The following is a 247-nucleotide window of genomic DNA, read 5'->3' on the forward strand; positions in this document are numbered from 1 at the left end:
GCCGCCGTCTCTCTCCTCAGGTGGCAAATACAGCGTGCGCTTCAAGCTGCCGGACGTCTACGGCGTGTTTCAGTTTAAAGTGGATTATAACCGCCTGGGATATACTCACCTCTACTCCTCCACCCAGGTGAGCGCGGTGGGAATTAATGGCACAGGAGGAAAGGCTGCCCGGGCTGCCAGGCTCACGGGGCCGCTCTCTCCCCTCCCAGGTGTCCGTGCGTCCCCTCCAGCACACGCAGTACGAGCG

General features: G+C 61.5%; 1 protein-coding gene across 1 annotated transcript in view; it reads left to right on the forward strand.

Moving 5' to 3' along the window:
• DDOST (dolichyl-diphosphooligosaccharide--protein glycosyltransferase subunit (non-catalytic)) overlaps positions 1-247 on the forward strand; it is a gene marked incomplete at its 5' end in the record, with an annotated part of 3,968 nt that overhangs the window by 3,591 nt on the left and 130 nt on the right. The window contains 2 exons of the mRNA XM_010155054.1: positions 21-127; positions 210-244. Of these exons, the coding sequence (XP_010153356.1) occupies positions 21-127; positions 210-244 (142 nt within the window). The remainder of the gene's footprint in view (positions 1-20; positions 128-209; positions 245-247) is intronic.

This window comes from Eurypyga helias, unplaced genomic scaffold, assembly GCF_000690775.1.
Source record: "Eurypyga helias isolate BGI_N326 unplaced genomic scaffold, ASM69077v1 scaffold39117, whole genome shotgun sequence".
NCBI lineage: Eukaryota > Metazoa > Chordata > Aves > Eurypygiformes > Eurypygidae > Eurypyga > Eurypyga helias.